This window comes from Danio rerio, chromosome 8 (assembly GCF_052040795.2).
Source record: "Danio rerio strain M-AB ecotype USA chromosome 8, GRCz13ab, whole genome shotgun sequence".
In the NCBI taxonomy this organism is placed as follows: domain Eukaryota; kingdom Metazoa; phylum Chordata; class Actinopteri; order Cypriniformes; family Danionidae; genus Danio; species Danio rerio.
The window spans coordinates 15,152,321-15,174,014 of record NC_141028.1 but is presented as its reverse complement, the minus strand read 5'-3'; the positions used below and the strand labels follow the sequence as shown (position 1 = coordinate 15,174,014).

Genomic DNA, 21,694 nt, shown 5'->3' with positions numbered 1-21,694 from the left:
AGCAGGCTATAAAGCTTTTTATAGAGGAACTACTGTATATACATTTGGGGACTTTTTCCATGTTTAAGTGTTTAAGAATGTTTGTTATTATGCTGTATGGTTATTGTGTATGAAATTACTATCATCTACAGATTAATAGTTAATTAATATAAGATGGTGATTCCTGCAATGCATTTAAAAGAATGTTTACTTAATTTTCATGATTTTTTAAATCTGTTTGAATCAGTGATTTACTTCAAGACTTATCTTATTTCATCACTAAATGAATCAGAATGCTTGAATGAATAGCTTGAACAAATGATTCAGTGAATTATTCTGAAAGCTTCACTTGTTTTAATACTGGAGGAATCAGCATTTTGAATGAGTCTCTTGAATGATTCACTCACTCACCGATAAAGGCTTGATTTGTTTCTTTACTGGAAGAATCGTCATTTTGAAACAAATCTCTTGAGTGAATGATTCAATGATGGACTCGTAGAGACCACTTGTTTCATTACTGGATGAATAAGCATTTTTGAATGAGTCTTTTGAACAAAAGATTCAATGTATTACTCGTGAAACTTCTTGTTTTATTACTGGATGAATCAGCATTTTTGAATCAGTGTCTTGAACAAATTGTTTAGTGAGTAATATAAAAAAAACATAACATAACTTTTAAAATAAGCGGATGAATCAGCATGTTTGAATGAATATCCAGAATAAATGATTCAGTGAATTACTCCAAAAAAAACTTAACTTGTTATATAACTAGATGAATCAGTGTTTGGAACGAATCTCTTGAATGACTCAGTTACTCACTGATAAAGACTTGATTTGCTTTATTACTGGATGAATCAACATTTTTAAGCAAATCTTTTGATTGAATGATTCAATGATGCACTTGTAGAGAGCACTTGTTTCATTAGTGGATGAATCAGCATTTTCAAAACAAATCTCTTGAGTGAATAATTCAACAACGCACTCATAAAGAGCACTTGTTTCATTGATGAATCAGCATTTTTGAATGAATGTCTTCAACAAATGATTTAGTGACTTACTCATAAAACATTACAGGATGAATCAGCATTTTGAACAAATCTCTTGAAAGATACAGTTACTCACTGATAAGAACTTATTTTCTTTGCTATAATTGAGAAAAATATATATTTTACACTGAACTGCTTCACAAACTAAGGGTAAAGTAAGTCAGTTCATATTTTGAGAATATTTGTACACTTGCTAATGTGAATAAAGTTACCGTTGTTTCGGACTGTATTTACAGAGACATGAAATTAGTCGCCATAACACTCATTTTATAAACCTTGTACACACATTTATTATGCACTGAATAGTCGTATGACAGACTTGTTTTCTGTAAAGAAAAGAGAATTGTACTTATAATGTAATGTTTATTTACAAAGGCACATCAGAGCAGTAATATGCTAGACTTTATTTAACAATAGTTACATATATGTATTCTGTAACCTCTCAGAATCATCCTGTAATCTTTTCCTCATCATAATTTCCAGACTCTGGTTTGAATGGGAGGTATTAACCATCTACTACAGTCATCTACTATGCAAACTAGTGCTTGTTTTGTTGTTTCTAGAGTGTCAGAGTTGCATGTGGAGGCTCCGCCCTCTTTTGGAAAGCAGCAGCACATTTGCATTTAAAACGACACACACACACACACTTAAACTTCACAGACACATTCTGGGGACATCAACAATTAATTTTACATCCTGTGAAAAGAAAATCTCCTCTTTACAATACCCTTTCAAGTGTATTTGCATATATAATTTTTACTTATAATGATTTATATCCACTCAATCCATAATGTTGTCAAGCCATGAAGCCACTTTGAGGAGCTGTGTATAAAAAGCTTCCCGAAATGTCTAATGTTTGCTGTATTTTTGTGTGTTTTTCAGGGGGCCGGGTGCACTGCCCTCGTGGTGGCTGTCGTAGCCAGAAAACTAGAGCTCACCAAGGCTGAAAAGCATGTCCATAACTTTATGATGGACACTCAACTCTGCAAAAGAGTGAGCATGTTTCAGTATACAGAATAACAAGGGTAGCTAAATGACAAACAATTAGGTTTAAATTAACATGAGGGTTAAACAGAGCAGTCAAAGTCACTGCTCAAGGCCACTTTAAACTTCTGACTTTAGACTTCCCGACGGTATCATTTTCTAGGCAGAAATATCTCAAAAACTTTTAGAATCTACAACTAGTAGCACTTAGTACTGTTTGTCAATTTTACTATTGGTAGAAATGTACTTATTATTCGCTTCTAAGATTATTTATTGTTAATTAAACAAAGTAGTTTATTTTTATTGTATCCTACACTGAGAGGTACAAGACTATTTTTGTTTGCTGATCACAGTACTCAGTTCACAGTATTTATATAGATTAGTTTTTTATTTAAATGGTTTGTTGCAATTGGTTTCCTGAAACGGTTTGAGATGCCTTTACTTTTTGGGTTTTACAGTGTAATAAAATAATAACAAAAATAAAAAGATAAAATGGGCAATTTTGTAAAATAAATTAAGACAATGGCAGTTCTTACCTTTGTTTATTTTCCTTCAACTCAGTCTCTTTTTTATTAGGGGTCGTCACAGCGGAACGTATTAACACAGTCAACCATCAATAAACACTTGAGCATAATCACATTACAACACTACTTTTTATGTATTTTTCCCATTCGTTTTTTTATCCACATTAATGTAAAATGTATCACTTATTCAATAATAATCATTAAAATATAATACATTTTGACTTTCATTTGAACTGAAGTTCAAGAATTTTTTTATGCATTGTACATTTATATATATATATCAGTTCAGTAGGTTTGTTTACCTAATAAAGTATTATTCTTTAATAGTATAATAGTATAAATTTGTAAAATAATTAGAATATAACTTGAGCTGAGGCCAACTTTTTTAATGCAAAAAATACTATTTTAGTTTATTAACAGTAATTTAAATGCATTTTGATAATCTAAACAATTAAGTAATTTAGATTTTTGCCCAAAATGAGATATAAATAATCTGTTTTTTTCTGCAAATCATTTTGTCAAAAAGAATGTCAAGAAGATATTTTAGCATTATTTTGTCAACAAACATAAAAAAAAAACACTTAAACATGAACGTTCATGAATAAATGATTATTAACCATGTATTTTAAATGTATTTAAATCTAAACAGTTAATAGTAATAGAGTCAATTTTATATGTAATTTGTTAAATTCAAATCTACACTACCTGACAAAAGTCTTGTCGTCGATCCCAAGATTGATGCTGAAAGAGCAACAAATAATAACTTGACTTCTAGCTGATCATCTGGGGCCTCATGTACGAGGACTTGCGTGGAAATCTTACTAAAACATTGCGTATGCACAAAGCTGTAAATGTGCGTACGCAGAAAAAATTTTAGATGTATGAAACACTGCGTACGCCAAATCTCACGCATATTCTTTTGTACATCTGAATGAACGTGAAACTGAGCGCAACATGCACGAGCACAAAACCCCTCCCTGCCTCCTCCCCCGTATGAATATGCTAATGACTATGCTAATGGAAAACCCAACGAAAAAGCAATGGCAAAAGCAAGCAAAAAGAGAAACTTTGAACAGAATGTGAATTGGAGGTGCTGCTTTCGGAGGTAGACCGGAGAAAAGCGGTGTTATTTGCAAGTTTGTTCTCCGGAATTAACAACAAAAGAAAAAAATAGAGTGGGAGAGTTTAGCTGATGCGGTCAACACAGTTGGGTCTGAACATATCGCACTGAGTGCATTAAAAAAATAGTGTGATTTATATCTGTAAAATGTTGCAGGATGTTTAACAGTTTCAGTGGCGCGCTCGTAAGACGCTTGTGATCATGAATTGATACGTTTGAGCATGAACTCGGCTCGAATCCAGCGTCTGATGGACTCATTCTTGTTTTTTCCCCCCGCTACATATCAGATTTTGCCAACTATTTATCACGAGAAAGACAAGTAGGAATCATCAATAAGTTCATATCAATAAGCATCATATTTTATTTGCACATTTATTGAATGGAAATGTTTCTGATTCACGCATGCAAATTCATCTTCAGATAGTGTCTTTATAGCAATGTGCGTGCGGTAGATCGCTCAGATTACATTGGGAAAACAGGCGACTGCTGCAAATTGTGCTTTAATGTTTAGCTGGTCAAATGTATGGTATGGAAACCTTATATACCTGCTGAACCCGTCTCATACAGCTGCCATTGCAAGGTTCAGACACTTTGTAGAGAGGAATTTAACACAACTGCCTCTAGGAGTCGCCAATGGAAATAAAACAGACACGCACAAAAAATGTGCGTACGCCTGCCAGAAAGCTGCCGTGAAGCTGCGCACATTCCCACGTTCAGTTCATTGTTAGTAAATCCAAACGTGAGCGATTCTGAGCGTGAAACCTGGCGTACGCAAAGTTTTTGTGCGTACGCAGCGTTGATACATGAGGCCCCTGGAAAAGTAGCAGAAGGTAGATTTTTCAGATGAATCATCTGTTGAACTACATCCCAACCATCACAAATAGTTAAGAAGACCTATTGGAACCGGCATGGACCCTAGATTCTTACAGAAATCAGTCAAGTTTGGTAAAGGAAAAATTATGGTTTGGGGTTACATTCAGTATGGAGGCGTACGAGAGATCTGGAGAGTGGATGGCAACATCAACAGCCGGAGGTATCAAGACATTCGGGCTGCCCATTACATTACAAACCACAGGAGAGGGAAAAAATTCTTCAGCAGGAAAGCGCTCCTCATACTTTAACCTCCACATCAAAGTTCCTGAAAGCAAAGAAGGTCAAGGTGCTTTAGAATTGGCCAGCCTAGTCACCATACAAGAACATTATTGAGCATTTCTAGGGTAAGATGGAGGAGGCTTTGAAGATGAATCCAAAGAATCTTGATAAACTCTGAGAGTCTTGCAAGAACGCTTTCTTTGCCATTCCAGTTGACTTTATTAAGTTATTTGAGTTATTGCAGAGATGTATGGATGCAGTCCTCCAAGCTCATGGGAGTCATGCACTGCATACATTTTTCCACTGGACCATGACTTTATATTCTATACTGTACATTATTTCTGTTAAGTCAGACTTTACTGTCCTAATTAAATACTTGGATAGGCGACAACACTTTTGTCAGGTAGTGTAGAAGCGATTATATTTATTTATTTACTATTTTATTTACATCGTCACCTGAACTGAGGTAAAACAGTAGATTTTTTTTCCTATAGACTTTTCCATTTTTATGGTGTAATATGTTCCAAAAAACACTGCACTGTGTCTTTTTGTCTACACCAGCTGTTGCTGATGTTTTAAAATGAATTTTTAATGCAAGTTTCTAATCTGAACGTCATTTGCTGACAGGTGAAAAACACGGCTGCTAATGTACTCAGGGAAACATGGCTAATCTACAAACACACAAAACTTGTGAAGAAGATTGACCATGCCAAGGTCCGCAAGCATCAGCGCAAGTTCCTGCAGGCCATTCACCAGTACGTATACATTCACAACATTTAATCCTCATCATCCTCTTTTCTGCTACGTCTGCTGTCCACCTTTCTATTTTATGTGAGAGATGAAATATAAATCTGAAATTTATGGTGATTAAAACTGGATTTAGTTCAAGTTTCCAATTTAGGGAATCCACTCACATTAAATGTTTTATATGGAGTTCTGAAAACCCAATTGAACCTTTTAGACCAAATAGACTCAAGCGGATTTATTGCCTCTGCGTTTTTAAGATCGTGGAGGTTTTATCTGTCAGATCATGGCCTATTATCTTGAGAATGGCATTAACTAGGCTTTCCACAAAGTGATGCTGAAAATATAATAACTATAGTGTTCGTTTATCAGACAAGCTGCTCAATTGTGTGTATAAATGTTGTTTTCTTACAATATCGGATCCATTTGTGGTAACTTGCTGTTTCACATTTATTATGATGATAATATCAATCAAACGATACTACTGGCAAGAAAAAGAGAAAACCCACTCACTGCTCTTAATTATTTATTAATGATTTTAATTATACTCGAAGGGTTCATGCCGTTGTTTTGAGTTTATTTGTTTATATTTATTTAAATATGTTATATCTTCTTATAATGAAGTCTGACTGGTATTAGAGCTGCACGATTCTGGATTCATTTTGATTCACGTTTTAAAATAGAGTCCACATTTTTCTTCAAATAGAAAACAAAATAACTTGAAGATTTATTAACAATTTTTAAAAAAATGGTAATTGCTGCAATTAAAAAAGGTTACATACTATTATTATTGTTTTTAAAAAAATTGTAAATTTGTAATTTTGAGTAAATGATTCAGTGATTAACTCAAAGACTTCACTTGTTTTATTGCTAAATTATCTATTTTAATGACCCTATTGAACAAATCAAATGATTTAGTGACTTACATGCTTCACTTGTTTCATTACTGGATTAATTCACATTTGTTTTTACAAATCTCTTAATATAATGAGTCTATTACTGGATGAATCAACATTTTGAAGAAATCTCTTGAATGATTCAGTTACTCACTGATAAAGACTTGATTTGTTGTAATGATGATGAATCATCATTTTTAAATAAATCTCTTGAGTGAATGATTCAGTGACGTACACATTAAGACATCACTCATAACAAGATAAATCAGCATTTTTGAATGAATCTTTAGAACAAATGATTTAGTGACTTGCTCAAAAAAAGCTGCACTTGTTTAATTACTGGATGAATCAGCATTTTGAACAAGTCACTTGAATGATTTTGCTAGTCACTGATAAAGAGTTCATTTGTTTTATTACTGGATGATTCAAAATTTTTTAATGAAAATCTTGAGTGAATGATTTAATGACGTACACATTAAGACTATTTGTTTCATTACTAGATCACTCAGCATTTTTGAATGAATCTTTAAAACAAATGATTCAGTGAATTACTCAAAAAAAAATCACTTGTTTTATTACTGGATGAATCAGCATTTTTAACAAATCTCTTGAATGATTTTGTTACTCACTGATAAGGATTTAATTTGTTTGATTACCGGATGAATCATAATTTTTAAAGATATATCTTGACTGAATGATTCAATTACATACACATTAAGACTTCACTTGTTTCGTTACTAGATGAATCAGCATTTTTGAATGAATCTTTTGAACAAGTGAAGCAGTGACTTGCTCAAACAAGCTTCACTTGTTTAATTACTGGATGAATCAGCATTTTTAAACAAATCTTTAAACTAATAAGTTTGTTTTTAAACAAATCATTTGAACAAATTTTAACATTTTGAACAAATCTCTGGAATGAATTAGCTAGTCACTGATAAAGACTGATTAACAAATATCTTAAGTGAACGACTTAATGACGAACACATTAAAGGCCTGGCATACCGGGACGCTTTTTGCTCACGTTTTCTGACGTTTAACGCCTCGTGACTAAATAAAGGGCGCCAATGAGATCATGCACACCAACGCACAAAACGGCAGGTGCAAAAGCGTAATTAAAAAAAAAACCGCCTCATGCTCGTTTTTATTTTTTATTTTTAACAAATCTTTTAAACAAATAAGTTTTTTTTTTTTAACTTCATACGTTAACATGTATTTTATCAATGTAACTGATAGAAATATTTAAAGTATTGCCAAAAGATCATTTACTTTATTGATCACTACAGTAAACACGAATTTTTAAATCCAAACTATAAACAGTTGTCTCTGTGTTATCTTAGTAATTCTGCACTGTAAAAAAAGTTGATTAAAAATTTTAAGGTAGTAAAAGAGTACTGTGCATTCAAAAAGACTATGGACATTGTTTTACATACCTATTAATAACTGCAGAAAAATATATCATCTCTAAATGTTTTTTTTTTCTTTTAAAATGCATAAAATAATATTGTGATTAATCGTGCAGCTCTAATAAAAAGTAGCCTGTATACATGATGGAGGAGATCAGGGTCACTAAATGTTCCTCAGTTCATGTAAAAACAACGAGGAAGAGATATACAGCAGTCATTAATTATTTAGTATTGATGGAAATATCATGAAAAATGGAAGTATCCCAAAAATGTTGCTAAATGGCATGCCAACGTAAGAGTCCAATGACAGATATTTGAGTCATTCATAAAAGTTGAAAGTCTTTTGGTGTGGTGTGCAACTTTTGAGGTTTTTAAAAAATGTATTCTGTGTTCCATTTGTTTTGCCTTAAATCACTCCAGAGCTCAGAAGTAAGTCATGTCTTCTCTTTTTCCTTACCATTGGAAACCCTTTTCATTTTTTATAAGTCTTACTCAGCAATATTCAACCAACATGATGAAAACATTTGAAGCTGGGCGACATTTCTACTTAGGCTTACTATCGATTAGTCAATTTGTGTTTGAATGGTTTACCAATCTGTAAGGTATTTGTAGGGAAAGGTTCTTTGCATCTTCTCAGCTTCAAATTGATCAGATGCCACAATGTCTGAAGTTCATTCATCTTTAGCCTGTACCAGATTTCCACAGAACCTGGCACTGCATATCCGTTCAGTCCACCATGTACAGTCTGATCGTCTGCTGCATGGTCTGCACTGTGTTCTTTCAAATGCAAATTTGCTAAACTTTTTCATCAGGATGCATAGAGAGAAACAGCAAAATAGAAACAAGCCTTTGCATTTGGCTCAAAAAGGGTAAATTCACCAATCAGCTAGTCAACCAATGTAAGATCTTTTATTCAACATTGTTTTTGAACAGAGATTGTGAATATTGGTGTAAGTATTTATGTCCAAATTATTATTATTTAAATCGGATTAAAAAACTTTGTTGATCACATAAATTGATTGTAATTAATATAAAGTTTTGCTATATAATAATATAATAACAAATAGAATTTATATAATAGAATATACTGTATATATATACACACACTCAACGGCCACTTTATTAAGTACAATAATACCACTTTATTATGTACAACGCACAACCAAATCAGAGGATGGTCCGAAAGAGATAAAATATCCAGTGAGCGGCAGTTCTGTGGGCGTGAATGCCTTGTTGATGCCAGAGGTCAGAGGAGAATGGCTAGAATGGTTCATGCTGATAGATAGGCAACAGTAACTCAAATACCGAGGTATGCAGAAGAGCATCTCTGAAAGCGCAACACATCCAATATTGAGGCGGATGGGCTATAGCAGCAGAAGACCACATCGGCTAAGAACAGGAAACTCCTGTCAGCTAAGAACAGGAAACTGAGACTACAATTCACACATGCTCACCAAAATTGGACAATAGAAGATTGGAAAAACATTGTGTAGTCTGATGCGTCTCGATTTCTGCTGCAACATTCGGATGGTCAGAATTTGGCATCAACAACATGAAAACATGGCTCCATCCTGCCTTGTATTAATGGTGTGGGGGATATTTTCTTGGCACACTTTGGGTCCATTAGTACCAATTGAGCATCGTGTCAATGCCACAGCCTACCTGAGTATTGTTACTGACCATGTCCATCCCTTTATGACCACAGTGTACCCATCTTCTGATGGCTACTTCCAGCAGGATAACGCGTCATGTCATAAAGCGTGAATCATCTCAGACTGGTTTCTTGAACATCACAATGAGTTCACTGTACTTAAACGGCCTCCACAGTCACCAAAACTTAATCCAATAGAGCGCCTTTGGGATGTGGTGGAACTAGAGATTCCCATCATGGATGTGCAGCTGACAAATCTTCAACTGTGTGATGCTATCATGTCAATATGGATCAAAATCTCTGAGAAATATTTCCAGTACCTTGTTGAATCTATGCCTTGAAGGATTAAGGTATCTCTGAAGGCAAAAGGGGCTCCAGTCCGATACTAGGTGTTAGAGTGTGTACCTAATAAAGTGGCTAGTAAGTGAGTGAGTGAGTGAGTGAGTGAGCGAGCTTGCGTGCGTGTGGGTGTGTGTGTTTGTGTGTATATATATATATATATATATATATATATATATATATATATATATATATATATATATATATATATAGATTACCTCGATTTTGGTTGAACAATTTTATTTAAATTGGACATTACTGAAGTAAATTTATAATTATGAATACACATAAAGCCTTTTCATTTGTCTTCATAAAAAAATATCCAAATGAAAAAAATAATAAACTTAGAGGAGTAATTACTGGACCACATTCAAATTAAAATATAAGTGAATTAGTTATTAAAGCAAGTGTAAATTATTTATTATTAATAAACACACAAATATAAATACAATGATCTTCATCTAATGAAAAAAATAAAACATTTATGGTAAAATCTAAATGCAAATTTGTATTATCAAAATATTTTTTTAATGAATTGATTCGGTTATATTTTTAAATGATATTATTCATCACTTACATTTACATAGTGAATATTGCACTTTGATTCTGGTTCAAATCTAATTCATTTCATTATCTACAGTATTAAATTATCTCCATAAATTAATAAATCCAGTAGCAGCTAATGCATTTTGTCAGCATGAAAAACAGTGATCGGTGCATTTTACAATTTTAATTTTTACTTTTTGTTCCAAAAAAAAAAAAAAGTGGTGCAAGTCTGGAGCAGCATAAGAGTGATAAAATGATGAACAGAATTTAATATTTGGCTGAACTAACCCTTTAAGTGCAGTAACATTTTCTGGCCATGTTATAGGTTCTCTGATGCGAATCACCTCAGTTTGGCACGCAGTCAAAGTGAAAGCGCTACTGCTGAGCACAACAATTCATTTATAATGTATCTGGCCTTCACTTTTACGAGACCACATAAACATTCCCTTGCCTAATGCATACAATCATAAAATTCTATAAATACCTGTGCATGAAATGCTTCGCAAACTCAAATCGGCTTGTGGTAACGGTCACATCTGGAGTGCAGGAAACTGTGGAGGTCTGGGTACAGAAACAATCAGACCAATTTTGGCCCTTCCCAAAATTGAGAAGTTCATCTTTAAAACAACACAAGCACATGTGAAAAAGCGCAAACGTCCACCCCTTTATTTTCCATAAAGCTTGAGTTTTTCACACTCGCCTTTCTTGATGTTGGGAGGGGAAGAGATTGAAGCGAATGTATTGTTGGGTTTGGTTGCTTGCTTGGATAAATCTGGAGAAGACATTCACTGTATTTTTGAAGAAGCCATGAAAGCCATCATCTTCTTTTTCTATTCTGCATGTGAGTATCATTGAATTTTCTCTAGAAACTGTACTAAAATCAGACAAAAACTCTCCTCACAAAACTCCTCGCCATCTTTCCCTTCCGGGTTTTGCTCATGTTTCAAGCCTGACTTTGTGTATCTAGAGAGTTTCTGGTGTTAGCGTTCTGATTAGCTAGGCAGCGAAATGAGGTTAATGCTAACGCACCACTGCTAGCTCATCTGTCATTTCCATGGAGCACAAAGCGTGTGTCCGCTCCATTCTGTGTCTTTATCAGTTCATCTGTTTCCACGTTACACCAGTTCCAGTCTGACACAATATAATGAATGTGTTCAGCCATGTCCTATTGAGGTTTAATGTCAGCAGAGGTGCTGTTTGAGGTGTTTTCGCACATTTAGCACTGTTCATGGGTACAATAGAGCTGTTCATTTATGACGCCGGTTTGGCTGCAAAAACATTCAAATGTTCAAATGCTTTTTTTGATTATCAGGTTTTCTGTGTGTAATATTTAGACAGTCCTGGTAATCAAATCTGTGACATTGAATAAACTATATATACAGTGCTCAGCATATATAAGTACACCCCTCACAAATCAATCTTTTAAATTCATATTTTAATAGAAAGTCATACAATATTATATTCAATTCAATTCATGTTTGTTTATATAGTGCTTTTTTACAATGTAGATTGTGTCAAAGCAGCTTGACAGAAGTAAAGTCTAGATTTCAGAGATGAAGTTCTGTTTAGACTTTCAACTGTATATTACTAGTATTCATAGCACTTTAGTTTTTTCACATTCCAAAATGGACTACATTAATTTTCTTCCTCAACATTCTACACACATTACCCCATAATGACAATGTGAAAAAAAGATTTTTTGAAGTTGTTGCAAATTTAAAAATCTGAAAAATCACATATACGTAAGTATTCGCTGTGAAGCTCTAAATTGAGCTTAGGTGCATTCTGTTTCCACTGATCATTCTTGAGATGTTTCAGCAGTTTATTTGGAGTTCATCTGTGGTAAATTCAGTTGATTGGACATGATTTGAAAAGACATACACCTGTCTATACAAGGTCCCAGGGTTGAGAGTGCATGTCAAAGCAGAAACCAAGCATGAAGACAAAGGAATTGTCTGTAGACCTCTGTGACAGGATTGTCTCGAGGCACAAGGCTGGGGAAGATTACAGAAAATTGGCTGCTGCTCTGAAAGCCAGTGAGCACAGTGGCCTCCATCGTTCATAAGTGGAAGATGTTTGAAACCACCAGGACTCTTTCTAGAACTTTCCGGCCTTTAAGCTGAGTGATCGGGTGAGAAGGGCCTTGGTCAGGGTGGTGATCAACAACCCAATGGTTACTCTTTCTGTGCTCCAGTGTTCTTCTGTGAATAGAGGAGAACCTTACAGAGGGACAACCATCTGTGCAGCAATCCACCAATCAGGCCTGTATGTTAGAGTGACCAGACAGAAGCCACTCCCTGCCTGGAATTTGCCAAAAAGCATCCGAAGAACTCTCAGACCATAAGAAACAAAATTCTCTGGTCTGATGAGAATAAAAATTTAACCATTTGGAGTGAATGCAAGGCGTTACGCTCATCACCAAGCTAATACCATCCCTAAAGTGAAGCATGGTGGGGGCAGTATTTGTGGGAATGTTTTTCAGCAGCAGGAACTGGAAGACTAGTCAGGATAAAGATGAATGCAGCAATGTACAGATACATCCTTGAATGAAAACCTGCTTCAGAGTGCTCTTGACCTCAGCTGGAGAATGACCCAAAGCACTCTGCTAAAATATCAATAGAGTGTTTTCACAACAACTCAGTGAATGTCCTTGAGTGGCTCAGTCAGAGCCCAGACCTAAATCCTATTGAACATCTCTGTAGAGATCTGAAAATGGCTGTACACACCGTCACTTCCTATCCAACCTCATGGATTTTGAGAGGTACTGCAAAGAGGAATGGGCAAACATTCCCAAAGACAGGTGTGCTAAGCTTGTGGCATCATATTCAAAAAGATTTGAGGCTTTAAATGCTGCCAAAGGGGCATCAATAAAGTATTGAGCAAAAGCTGTGAATACTTGTTTAAATGTGATTTTTTTTTTTTTTTTAATAAATTTGCAACAATTAAAAACAAACATTCACATTGTCATTATGGGGTATTTTGTGTAGAATTTTGAGGAAATAAATTAATTAAATCCATTTTGGAATAAGGCTGTAATATAAAAAATGTGGAAAAAGTGAAGCGCTATACTTCCTAAATGCACTGTATGCTAGATTAGTCTGTACTGAAGCCAAATCTGGAGCTTATATAACAAAATAACTGACCATAATGATATAGAAAAATATTAAATACAAATAAAAAAAAAAAACATTTTTGAAATTTTGTAGAATGTAATGTTTAATTTTGCAATAATTTGCTTAAATTTAATTGTATTATCTTTTAATTTCTAAATATGTTTGGTGACTAAAATATTATTTTAATAAATATATCCATTTAATAAGTCTGTTTTGTTTAAATGCACTAAAATACATTGCCTATATTCACTGAGAAATTGATAAAAATATTATTTTTCAAAATGGGCTGTACTCAGTTATGCTGAACACTGTATATACCTTATATATATATTACCCCGATTTAGTTTGAAATCAGAGGAAATATATATATATATATATATATATATATATATATATATATATATATATATATATATATATATATATATATATATATATATATTTGTGTGTGTGTGTGTGTGTGTGTGTGTGTGTGTGTGTGTGTGTGTGTGTGTGTGTGTGTGTGTGTGTGTGTGTGTGTGTGTGTGTGTGCGTGCGTGTGTGAGCGTGCGTGTGTGTGTGCGTGTGTGTTATTTTCTGCTGATGGCATTTCTTCCACAGTCAAAATGTTACTTTTTCTAAGTGTTAATAAATCAATATTTGGTGAAATAACTATTTTCTACAAAAAAATCTCAACAAATGTACATTGGTTAGTGGAATTTTCTGGGAAAAATAAATAAAACATTGGAGGAAATGTTATCAGATCTTTTTAGAATAATGATTAGTATTTTACTCAAACTTAAACCTTGTAAATCCTTGAAGTTTCTAGTTTTTTTTTTTCAGTTTTTTTCTACAGCTATTTACACAGAATAAAACTTCTCAAACTAACAGAACAAAATCAACACGTATTTAGATTCACTTGCAAATTAAAATATATATTTCATAAGAGCCATTAACTGTGAAACAGCTTTATGGTTTCAAACCATTATAAATGCATTTCTTGCTTTTATTACTTCATAATTGTCCAACTGCATTTCATTACTGTCCATTACACTTTTGTTGAGAGTTTTTACCAGCATCAAATCACCATCTAAAAAGTTCTGCAGCAGTTTCTTCACTTTTTAGCTAGAATGATAAAACCCATATCCATAAGCTTTATGAAGTTTTGAAACGATGCCTCCGCTTTAGTTTTTTTTTCTTTTTTGTATTGTATCTCCTCTGGCTGAATAAGTTTGCATGTCAGACTGGACCAAACAGGAATGTAAATGTTTGCATGCGGGCACATCATTTAATAGGAGAAAAATCATAATGTGACTCTTCAGACCTCTAGACTTCAGGCTAATTCTCTCTAAAAATCTGTTTCTTCCTGTTTTCCCTGCGATTGTCCCTGCTCTATCATTGACTCTTCATCACCTCCCCCTGCAATTTCTCCTCTATACTCTCCTGCCTCTCATCTGAATGTGTGTCTCGTGGCCCATCTCTGTCCACCTGCTCCCTGGCTTCTTGTTTTCCTAGACTTCGAAGTGTGAAGATGGAGCAAAGGAAACTGAATGACCAAGCAAACACGCTGGTGGACTTAGCAAAGGTCCGTACAGTGTTTCTTATCACTTGTTTGACTTTTTACTGATGTTATGCTGGATGTTTTGTTGTAGCAGAGTCATATACTGTAAGAATCTTGACACACCAGGCCATCAATGTACATCTGTCGGGTTTATGCTGTGCGTTTCACACATTTGAAGCAGTGTGACCAATTCAGCATTCTTTGCCCAGAAATGAAAATGTACTCATTATTTACTCATTCTCAAGTGGTTATAAGCCTTTATAAGTTTCTTTCTTAAACACTAATGACAATATTTGGAAGAAAACTAAAACCTGTAACCATTGACTTTCATAGTAGGAAAAACAAACACTATGGAAGTGTTTTCTGTGGTTATAGTTTTCCATTTTTCTTCAAATGATCTTCTTTTGTGTTTTGAAAAAAGCAAAAGTGGGAGTGAAACAGATTTTTCATCTTTGGGTGAACTACCCTATCTCTCAGTAAGAGGGAACACTTTAATCGAATATTTAGCTTAGTAAAAAGTGAAATTAAAACAGAATAGAAGGATAATTTTACATAATCTTACCCGAGCATTCCAATACACAGATAATGGCATTAGTGCACAACTCTCATGAACGTGCGCAATATACTGACACTGAGGAAAAAGAAGAAAATCTTAAATAAAGTCGTTCTTTTGGTTTATTTTCACACAAAAGTATTCTCGTATCTCAAACAGCAATACACATACACAACAGGACATTGAAAGCTAAATATGTAATATAAATCCGTGTGAAATCAAAACTTTTTATTTTTATTTTGCATTCTTTTGGTGAATCCGTGCAAATTAATCCACTGAAAAAAGTTTTCAATCATTCAATATTGATCTGGGGTCGCCACAGTGGAATGAACCGCCAACTTATCCAGCATATGTTTTACGCAGCGTATGCCCTTTCAGCCGCAACCCATCGCTGGGAAACATCTATACACACACACACATACACTAAGGTAAATTTTAGCATACCCAATTTACCTCTACCACGTCTTTGGACTCGTGGGTGAAACTGAAGCACCTGGAGGAAACCCACGTAAACAGGGGGAGAACATGCAAACTCCACACAGAAATGCCAACTGACCCAGCTTAGGCTCAAACCAGAGACTTTCTTGCTGTGAGGTGAATGTGCTACCCACTGCGCCACCGCGTCGCCTAAAGCAGGTCGCACACCAGAAGTGCCGCTCGGCGGCGCGCAACGCAGCGCAGCGCCATGCATTTTAGAATTCTAAACATAGGTTTCTATCAGGGTACACACCGGCGCCACAAGTCAGCAGCTGTCGGCGGCGCTCGGCCACGACTCAGGACGCATTTCATTTTTCAGCAGCACCACAGAGCGCCATCTGATTAGTTTCATGTAAATATCATGCGAATGTGTGTGTCTGGTGTGCAATACTTTAAACTGTCATGTGCGCATCGTGTTGCGGCGCCAAGCGGCACTTCTGGTGTGCGACCTGCTTAAGTCTTCAATCAAAGTCTGATTATTTTCGTTCCGTATTTAGAGTGGCGGTCCTTCTTGGTTGACGTCAGTTTGACAGCTTCAGCCACAATATTCTTAACCATGTCTCACTTACTACTAGTTTGCTACAAGGGAATGATGTGCTAAAATAAAGCTCTGCCTCTTCTTAATATTCTGTTTCAGATTAAAGTAGTGATGGGAGAAACTAAGCTTTTCAAAAAGCTTCTAAACAATTGCACCAATTGTCCGCAAAAGTTATCTACTGTTTTGAAGTGTTCAAAACACAACATGCTTAAGATACCTGTTGATCAAAGCAATGTAAACGAAACAAAACATCTATAACTTTTTAAAATGTATAATATTTTTAGTAGTTTTCACCTTTAAGCCTTTAAGCCTTTATGCCTTTAAGCTCTGGGTGCTGCAAACGCAGGTCTGTGTAGGTATACAGTATATACAGCATGGATACAACCGGCCTCTGAGCGAGCAGAGAGAGGATCACGTGAGCTCTACTCGTGCTCCTATTGGCTGTCGCTCAAGAAAGTCACTCTTCATTTGCATAAAGTTGAACACGCCCACCTGGTCGCCTATGGTCGCAATCGCTCGCTTAGTCGGAGGTCGCCAGAAGTCGCTGACTCTCTGTTGAAATGAATAGTCGCGAATAAAGCTTTACTGAGATAAGACAGTAAACATTAGAGAGAGGGAAAGAATAGACAAAAAAAGAGGCTATAGGTATTGAAGCATATTGCAAAATTGTAATTGAAAGTTTAACCTATAAATGCACTTAGCCTATAATCTAATATTAAATATTAAGTGTCTGCATATTATGCACTCTTCAATATGTTTTCAAGGCTTGTATATTATTTATTCTGTGGTGGTGGGCTCTGCTAAAAAGGTCAACAGGAGACTTTTTTACTGATGTCTTATTAAAACGTCTACAGACTCATAAAACTGATCCAAGATCATGTAAAAACTAAAAACTATTTTAGTGATTTACCATTGTGGAGCGATCTGAATGAAGTCATGTGATTCATGTGGATGTTATGGTACTACACAGAACCATCAAATTTTCAAAGCATTTCAAAACACTTATGAAGCAATAGGATATTTGCACACAGACTTTTAATTTCAGTCAGCCAGCCCCAGGGCTTCCGGTAAATTGTCATCCCATACAAAATTGCTACGTTTAAGATCTGATTTCTTTAAAAACCAGCGATCTTCGCTGCCTGGCTTAGATACGATATAAAGTGGGTCTCAGACCAAACAAGAACCACTGCATTCAATTATATTTTTCAGCGCCATGTCTTTAAAATATGGATAATTATTTTACCCCAGAATTTTCTGCACAAGCCTGCAGTGAATGATGGCACCTGCATTTAAAAGGTCTTTTGTCTCTTTTTCCACTTTAACAGCAAAAATGAATGTTTACGCCTATTTAACTGAATGAATTGTAATTACATTACAACATCAACGCTGTAAAAGGAACCTTATGAAATTAAAAATAGTCACATTAAGCTTTCACCGGAAGTTCATCATTGCCTGAAAAACACAAGCTGTGCATATAGTTCATAATGAAGCCCTGTTTACTGAAATCACGTAATATTGCCAATTTCATATGTGCCCCAAAACCACTGATTTCTAAACAAATATTCGTAAAGGTTTCGATGTAGTTCTTCGAAAGCAGCCGTCACTAGTTGGAAGTACATCAAACAAACTAAGAATAAAAGTCTCAGAAACTTTGTTCACACAGACTTTAAAATAACATTTGCTCTTTAGATTCTTAATAATCTTCCACTTTTACCTTTGTAATCAGGAACCATGCATACCTTTGATTGTTTTTTGGTTGACTTATCAGCAGACCAATAGGTCTACTGTATTATAAGTGCAGTTATATTTATTGCCATGTTTTCACATGTATTACTTTTTGTGTTCATCACTCCCTCAGACACAGAATGTGATGTACGACCTGGTATCAGAACTGCAGGAGCGCAGCGAGGAGCTGGAAAAGCGAATCGGTCACCTCGAAACAAAACTGGACTCCATAAACAGCAGTCTGCAGGCTCTGCCTGGCCTGCTCTCACAAGCCATACAGCAGCAACAGCACCACCTGCTGGACGGGCTGACCCAGCGCGGATTCACCCTCACGAGACCCTCCTCGCAGACCTCCGAACGCTCCTGGGCGTCCTCCGTGCACCGACGGAGATCACCCTCTACCGCACCACACACGTCCTCCGATAGCGGCTAGCACGCTCTCACACTCTTGAAACCATACTCGAAACCTACACACACACTCCCACACACCTCTGTCATCAACTAACACTGCTAAATATACTTTTAGTACTAAAACGTTAAACCAAGAATGATTCCTTTCAACACACTACACTGGAATAAAATGTAACGAATTAACACATCATGGTAGAGATATGGTTTATGTTTAGCCATTGTATGGCTGTTTAAAGTTAGCTTTTTTGTAAAGCCCTTGTATAGTATGGACTGTATTCTGACTGCAGGGGGTGGAATGGATTTTATAAAGAGAGATCTAGTTTCGAAGCATAGCATGAAATGGAGCTAAAACCCCATGAAAATACCGACAACTGAGAAGAAAGGAAAAATGTAAGAGGTCACCTGAAAAATTTGCTGTTTGAAACAGCATACTAGCATATTACTTATTGCTGCTGCGGGATCTATTTGTATTCCAAACAGTTCTATAAATAAAATGCCCTACTACATTTGCCAGAGTTCAATCATATCCCACAATGGAATGCACTCAACTTAAGCTTCCCTTTTCAACTTAATGTCAGGCTAGATTTTTAACATCAGTTTTTGGATCAGTCAGCTAATTGGAATAGTTTAAGCACAACTGAATTAACCCTCTGGTTATGTTCGGTCCATTTTTTTATTGTAGATGTTTGTGGCACTTAGGGCCATGTGGTGGCACAGTGTGTAGCGCTCTCGCCTCACTGCAAGAAGGTCACTGGTCCGAGCCTCGGCTGGGTCAGTTGGCATTTCTGTGTGGAGTTTGCATGTTTTCGCAGTGTTGGCGTTGGCTTACTCTGGGTGCTCCGCTTTCCCCCACAAGTCGAACAAGGCATGCAGTATAGGTGAATTGAATTAACTAAATTGTTCGTAGTGTGTGAGTGAGAATGAGAGTGTATGGGTGTTTCCCAGTGCTGGGTTGCAGCTGGAAGGGTATCTGCTGTGTAAAACATAAGCTGGATAAGTTGGCGGTTCATTCTGCTATGGCGACCCAAGATTACTAAAGGGACTAAGCCAAAAAGAAAATGAATGAAGGAATGAATGTGGCACTTAAAGGGGTAGTTCACACATAAATTAAAACTCACCCTTGTTGCAAATCAGTTTGAGTTTCTTTCTTATGTTAAGATATCTTAAAAAAGCTTAAAAATATTCAAATGAATTGAAAAAACAAATGGAAGGTAGTGGAAACAGGTTTGCAGTAAATCTATCTTCTTCTGTTTAAGAGAATAAAGAAACTCAAAGTGATTTGCATATAGTAAAGGGTGAGTTTAATTTGTGGGTGAACTATCCCTTTAAGTGCCACAAATATGGAATGCAACAAGTAAAGGGTGAGTAAATGATGACAGAATTTAATTTCTTTGGGTGAATCATACCTTTTATACACACTAACTGACAAAACTCTTGTCGTTGATCCCAAAATTGATGTTGTAAGAGCAGCAAATAATAACTTGACTTCTAGTTGATCATTTGTAAAAGTGGCAAAAGGTAGATTTTTTCGATGAATCATCTGTTGAACTGCATCCCAATCATCACAAATACAGCAGAAGACCTATTAAACCTGCATGGACTCAGGATTCTTACAGAAATCAGTCAAGTTTGGTGAATCATGATTCGGGGTTACATTCAGTATGAGGGTGTACGGGAGGTCTGCAGAGTGGATGGGGTATCAAGACATTTGTGCTGCCCATTACGTTACAAACCACAGGAGAGAGCAAATTATTCAGCAGGATAGCGCTCCTTCTCTTACTTCAGCCTCCACATTAAAAGTTCTAAAAGCAAAGAAGTTCATGGTGCTCCAGGTTCGGCCAGCCCAGTACCCAGATATGAACATTATTGAGCATGTCTGGGGTATGATGGATGAGGCATTGAAGACAAATCCAAAGAATCTTAATGAACTCTGGGAGTCCTGCAAGAACGCTTCTTTGCCATTCCAGATGACTTTATTAATCAGTTATTTGAGTCCCTGCTGAGATAATCTAGAGGCCTTTGAATTTCATATGTCACTTCTGATACCAAATGATCAATACCAAATGATCATCTAGAAGTCAAGTTATTATTTGTTGTTCCTAAAACTTGAATAGGCTATAAGACTTTTGTCAGGTAGTGTATAAATGTAAAAGAAAACATGATCATTATGTGAAATGGCTAGGGCCAGATGGAATCTGCGGACGTTTTTTGCTATTTCTGCAGAGAATTTTGGTAAAAGTCTGCTGATTTCTGCGGAATTATTTTGGGAGTATCATCACTAAAACCTTAATATATAAAATAAAAAAATAATATCTTTTTAACTTTTATTTAATATTTAAACTGCAAATCCAATTAGATTCACTTTGTTTGGTAAATAAAGCAAGTTTGTCATATAATATATCTAGTAAAAGACAGAAAATATTACTGTACAAACTGCATTGTACATAAATCAGATGAACATTTTCACATTAGTCAATAATATCACTGAAATTAATAATAATAAAAAAAACAACTGAATAAATACAGATTTACACACATTTACTTAAGTAAATAAACAGAATTAATGATGGGCTAAAAATCTGCAGAAAATCTGCGGAATACTGCGCACACAGATTCCGGGTGGGCCTAGAAATGGCTAAATGATCTTAACATTATTCACACTTGTAATGACCGGCATTGGAATTAAATTGAAAATGTAGAAATCCATATGTCTAAATGTAGTGTTTGCACCTTAAAAGATGTTTTTTTAAACGCCTTTATTAAACCACTGATAATAATATCAATTTCTTTCCAGTATTTCTAATATCATCTAGCACTGACATCCCCTCCAAATTCAAAATATCAAATAAAGCAACAAATACAGTTTGTTATATTGATTAATATGGCACCTGTTAGTCTGTCAGTAAGTACGGACAAACCAGAGGGTTAAAAGTTTGCCAAAATCCAAGTTGGAAAGGATTTGTTTTTATGACAACAATAATGCAAGTCAAGTTTAGAGATTTGGATAATA

At 35.4% G+C, this 21,694-nt stretch overlaps 1 protein-coding gene across 6 annotated transcripts in view; it reads left to right on the top strand.

Moving 5' to 3' along the window:
• Nucleotides 1–20,173, top strand: part of kcnn1b (potassium intermediate/small conductance calcium-activated channel, subfamily N, member 1b) — a 100,359-nt gene extending 80,186 nt beyond the window's left edge. For 5 of the 6 annotated variants that reach the window (NM_001442582.1, NM_001442583.1, NM_001442584.1 and 2 more), the window contains 4 exons: nucleotides 1,908–2,018; nucleotides 5,373–5,500; nucleotides 14,935–15,004; nucleotides 18,407–20,173. In NM_001442582.1, coding sequence (NP_001429511.1) covers nucleotides 1,908–2,018; nucleotides 5,373–5,500; nucleotides 14,935–15,004; nucleotides 18,407–18,706 — 609 coding nt within the window. In that variant the 3' untranslated portion in view covers nucleotides 18,707–20,173. The remainder of the gene's footprint in view (nucleotides 1–1,907; nucleotides 2,019–5,372; nucleotides 5,501–14,934; nucleotides 15,005–18,406) is intronic. The other variant, XM_087263748.1, reaches the window with a different exon arrangement.
• The last annotated feature ends 1,521 nt before the right edge of the window (nucleotides 20,174–21,694 follow it).